Consider the following 5,604-nt stretch of genomic DNA (forward strand, 5'->3'; position numbering starts at 1 on the left):
AATGATATACCGGTGCCCATTATTCAGCCACTTGAACCACCTAATGATTTGCCGGTTTCTCATAATAATAATGTTACTAATACTGAGAATCCATCTACATCAAATCCATTAACATCTCAAGAGGTAAATGAACAAGAGACTCAAGAACTGCCATTAAGAAGGTCTTCTCAACCTAGGCGACCCATAGTTTATGATGACTTTGTGACTTACCTTCATGAGACTGACTTTGAGTTGGGTAAAATAAATGATCCAGCTACTTTCAAAGAAGCCATGAATTGCGACCAATTAGCTAAATGGTTGAGTGCCATGGAAGATGAGTTGAATTCAATGAAAATAAATAATGTTTGGACACTTACTGAATTACCAAAAGGTGCTAAGCCTGTAGGTTGTAAGTGGGTCTATAAAATTAAATTAGACGCTAATGGAAACATTGAACGTTATAAAGCACGTTTGGTTGCAAAAGGATATACTCAAAGAGAGGGAATTGACTATCAGGAGACTTTTTCTCCTGTGTCACGAAAGGACTCTCTAAGAATAGTTATGGCCTTGGTAGAACATTTTGACTTAGAATTACATCAAATGGATGTTAAAACAGCATTCTTAAATGAAGATTTGCATGATGATGTGTTTATGAAACAACCTGAAGTTTTTAAGCCTAAAGGCAAAGAACATTTGGTATGCAAATTAAATAAGTCAATTTATGGGTTAAAACAAGCGTCTCGACAATGATACATCAAATTTGATGAAGTAATGAAAAGACATCATTTCATTAAAAACTAAGTAGATCAGTGTGTTTATATTAAGATGAGTGGGAGTAGATTCATAATACTTTTGTTGTATGTTGATGACATATATTATTAGCAAGTAATAACTTAGACATGTTGCATGAATCCAAAAGATTATTATCTGCTAATTTTGACATGAAAGATCTCGGTGAAGCCTCCTATGTGATTGGTATAGAAATCCATCGAAATCGATGTATTGGGACATTAGGACTTTCTCAAAAGGCATACATTGAGTGGATACTTAAAAGATTTAATATGGAACATTGCACTCCCACTGTAGTGCCTGCAGTTCAGCAGTTAAGGGTGATAGTTTTGGGTCTTATCAGTGCCCTAAATCAGAGGCAGAACTCGAATAAATGAGACTCCTACCATATGCTTCAGTTGTAGGAAGCTTAATGTATGCTCAAGTTTGTATGTGTCCCGATATCGCATATATAACTGGCATGCTAGGCAGGTATCAAACAAATCCTGGCCGAGATCACTGGAAAGCTACTAAAAAGGTGTTGCGATATTTACAAGGGACAAAAGAGTATAAGTTAACTTATAGAAGGTCAGATGATCTTGAACTCATAGGCTATACTGACTCTGATTTTGCGAAGTGCAAGGATTACAAAAATTCTACTTCGGGATACATTTTTATGCTATCAGGTGGGCCCATTTCATGGAAGAGTCATAAACCCACTACATCGACAATGATGGCAGAATATGTTACGTGTTATAATGCCACGTGCCAAGCGATGATTCTGAGAAATCTTATTAAGGGACTCAAAATTGTTACTTCCATACAGAGGCCTATAAGAATGTATTGAGATAATAGTGCAGCCGTGAGTTTTTCAAACAGTAATAGCTCAAGTGGTGCTGGACTATATCTCGACACAAAGTATTTGTTTGTGCGAGAGCGAGTGGAAGATCAAAGTGTTATTGTTGAATATATTAGCACACATGACATGTTAGCAGATCCACTTACTAATGGTCTACCACCCAAAATATTTAATGATCATGTACTTAATATGGGCTTTAGGCGAGACCTTTTATGAATGTCATGTAAACAATGTAAACACGTTTAGGATACTATCTTCTTATTTCACTCAAATGTAAAGTTTGTCTATATTTCTTAATATATGTGCACTATAATGTTTATTTTAGACAAACGTATTCTTTATCACCTAACCTATAAATTTGAAGATGATATCATTATCATAATTGATAGGGGTCTTTGCATTAATGACAATGCAACTGACTGTATCGGTTTGATGTTATCAAAAGAAGGTTTAACGAAATTACCTAATTTTATTATTTGTCTAATTAGTATTATTTTACATGTATATATAGTACACGCATATATAAATGTTTAGTAAAAATGGTACAGTAGCCAAGTGGGAGAATGTTAGAAATATTTATATGGCTTTTGACCATTTAACATTTATATGGAATAATTTGTGTAGCCCCATAATAAAGGTATCTAATTTGATGGGAGTTAATACTTTAAGGGGTTACTATATAAATATGGTGGTTAAAAGGATTGTTGAGTCGTTGCCCTAATTAACTGTCATATCATACGATCGTTCATTCACGATCACTCTAACAAAAGTTCTATAACACCATAATTCATCCATATTAATTGAAGGGCAATTAGACTCTTAATCTTGATCATCATCATGGCATCATCTTCATCAAACACTCAAAGGAATGAATCATCTCCATCAAGTATGTATTACAACCCATTATTTGTGGTAGATTAATTTAGGACTTGTAGAATTGGTATCATATGTTGAAATTGATTCAACAGAAGAATTACAAAGCAGCTCGACGACCTTTAAGATTTTTGAATTCCTTAATTATGGATTCCAAATCAAATGTTTAAGCTATTTCTTTTTCTATATAAACCACCAAGCTATTCATGAGATACTCGTCTGACATCTTATTGCAAAGGCGATTCTTGAATATTTTCATTGCTGAAAACCCCTTCTCTGTTATTGCAGTAGAAACTAGAAGTGTCAAGATTAGCCGAACCACTCTATCAACCAAATAATACGTCTCATGTTTCTGAGTTTCCACAAGACTTTTGCATAAATCATAAATACTTGAAACACCACTAATTAGATTGGTATTCTTTGGCGTTTCAAAATTAAAATTCTGCAATTGATAATGTATAAGAGTAATTTCCTGCTCCGTGAACTCTTTAGGAAAATACTTCTTAACAAGAAGACAAATCTTATCAACACCAATCTCTTTTGAAACTAAACTAGAACTAAGAGTTAACAACTCCATCGCGTTATCATCAAATCTACTATTCAAATCTTCTAGTTGTTTGTCCAATGTGGATGTAAAGAGATCTACTCGGTAATATTGTTCAAATATAACATGAAGAGTGTTTTACAAGTACGATATCGAGTAGAAGTATACGAACCTTTCATATCTGGCATTTGGATGAGATAACTGTCACAAAAAAGTAACTTTTGTAAGAAAAGACTCCCATCTATTGTTTCTAAATTCATTTAGATTAGCCTTTGTTGAAGAAACTAACTCCGTGGTATTAAGAATATCTTAGGATTTCTTTTATAATGCTTGAGAACGTGTTTCAGTTTCATCCAATACTTCCTTCATCAAGTGAAGAATAAACACAAAGTTGAATGATTCCAAGTAATCGCACGCTGTATCAACATCTCCACGTTGAGAAAAAGTAGTATGAGATAAGTCCTGAATTATTCCTTGGAGAACAGCTCGAGTGGCACCAAACATGTCAATCAAACTACAAACGGAGTTAAAATGAGAACCACAATGTGTATCACCGGATCTTCTTAATGTCCCAACTTGATTCAGTCCTGATCTCGATTTGATTTCACCCATTTCCCATAACGTTTTAATCTCTTCTGCCTTTGCCTTTTGTAACTCATCATGACGCTTACTAAAAGCACAAACCACTTTAATTGTGAAGATTAGTTTATTAAAGAACTTGTGTATTGGAATAACTTCACTTGAAGCAGAAACCAAGGCAAGTTGTAACCTATGATCAAAACACAAAAAACGTAATAAGCATAAGAGTATTCTAGTCAAACCAAAGAAGGAAGAGAAAAATAAACAAGTAATTAACATGTGAGCAAAGCCGTGAACGTAATACGCATAAGGACACTCATAACGAATAAGTGTGTGTAATCCGTTCCATTCACCTCTCATATTGCTAGCACCATCATAACCTTGACCACGGATTTTTTTAACATCTAACTGATAATGCGAAAGTTGTTTCCAAAAAATTTTTTTCAATATGTTGCCGATAAAGTATCCGTAACATGAACCAAATCCAAGATCCTTTCTTGTATAATCCCTTTTTCATCAACAAATCTCAATACTATGGCCATTTGCTCCTTTTTCAACTCATCTCATGACTCATCAACCATTACACAAAAGAATGAATCCCCCACTTCACTACAAATATGCTTTCGAACTTTATTTGCAATAATGCTAACAATTTCTTTTTGAATATCACTCGAAGTATACTTTGCATGATAAGGAGCATTCTCTAATATAACCTTTGCAACTTCATCATTATAATAAGCTAGAAGTTTTAGCAATTCAATCAAGTTTCCTCTATTTTTAGATTTAGAAGATTCATCATGTCCTCTTAAAGCACAAGCTTGAAATGCCAACCAACTAACTACATCAATAGGAGCTGATAGTCGTAAACGGTTCTTCACTATTTCCTCTTGAGTTTGCTTCAAAATCCAAGTGTCAATGTGTGCTTCTTGGTTCAACAAGTTTTCGGTGAATACCAAAGAATTTCTATGTTGTGAAGTTTTAAGGTGGCTAAAGAATGCGCATTTTTCCCATTAACTTTATTCCATGTGTCAAATCCTTTAACGGTAAATGAATCGTAACCATGGCTCACACTTGGTTTATCACTAAATAGATAAAACAAAAACAATAAGCACGGTGTGTTGTTGGAGAATACTCTAGCCAATTCGGGAACATTTTGAACCAAGCATATTGGAACCTACGAGTATGCCCCTTTGGACTATTATTTTTGTACTCTGTAAGTTGTATTTGATAAGGTCCTAAAGAAAGATAAGCCCTTCTTACATGCTCCCTTAAATTTACCGGATGCTCCCACATTGGTTTTCGTTTAGCCAGGTGTCTTTCTAATTGGTTAGGATCCACTTCATACTATGGTTGTGGAGCTTCCGAACCAACATGATTTTCTTGTTGGTTTACTAGTTGAAGCTCAGTGATGTTTACTCGTTTGTTCATCATCCTTTGTTTTTTTTTGAAAAAAAGAATAAATTGCAAGTTAAAGTAAAATTTCACCATACAATACCAATTACAAGCTTAGTTAATTAATTTCCTCAAATCCCCAATTCACAATTACAAACCCTAATTTTATAATCTTGAACATAGAACTATGTTTAACAACACAAAGATAGAACTATTAACTTGCAAAAGGCGTAGGCGGCGTAGCAGTGGATGACCGACGTCTGACGATGACCAATCGGGTGATGAGCAGAAGGGGGGGCGCAGGTACAGCCGAGAATAGGAGATCCCGTTTTTTTTTGTAAGTTTTGTTTACATGTTTTTATTTTAACAATTTACAAAATGCCCCCCTCAATTTTGAGTTTTATAAAAATAAAGTTTTTACTATTTTTGTAACTTTTGTTTATAAAAACCATGAGGTTTTATACAAAAAAAATCAAACGATAGGGGATTATATTTAAAAAAAAAAACCAGTGGTCACCGGTAGCATTTTGGAAAAAATACATCGGGGTGACCACGCTTAATACCTATAAAAGTTTTGGGAAAAAATCACGAAATTTACCCTATTAACCGA

At 34.2% G+C, this 5,604-nt stretch overlaps 2 protein-coding genes across 2 annotated transcripts; both read right to left on the bottom strand.

The window, feature by feature from the left end:
• Positions 1-2,645: 2,645 nt before the first annotated feature.
• On the bottom strand, positions 2,646-3,056 carry LOC143550503 (uncharacterized). The gene has a single exon (XM_077041137.1). It carries the CDS (start codon positions 3,054-3,056, stop codon positions 2,646-2,648), a length of 411 nt encoding a protein of 136 aa, XP_076897252.1.
• Positions 3,057-3,344: 288 nt separating this feature from the next.
• LOC143550504 (uncharacterized) lies at positions 3,345-4,144 on the bottom strand. Its single transcript, XM_077041138.1, has 3 exons — positions 4,058-4,144; positions 3,880-4,010; positions 3,345-3,792 (listed from the first exon to the last, which is right to left on the bottom strand). The coding sequence occupies exons 1-3, from the start codon at positions 4,142-4,144 to the stop codon at positions 3,345-3,347; spliced, it is 666 nt and encodes a 221-aa protein (XP_076897253.1).
• Positions 4,145-5,604: the final 1,460 nt, after the last annotated feature.

Source organism: Bidens hawaiensis, unplaced genomic scaffold (genome assembly GCF_021521415.1).
Source record: "Bidens hawaiensis isolate Kalapana, Puna unplaced genomic scaffold, B.hawaiensis_p1.1 tig00016044_1, whole genome shotgun sequence".
In the NCBI taxonomy this organism is placed as follows: Eukaryota; Viridiplantae; Streptophyta; class Magnoliopsida; order Asterales; family Asteraceae; genus Bidens; species Bidens hawaiensis.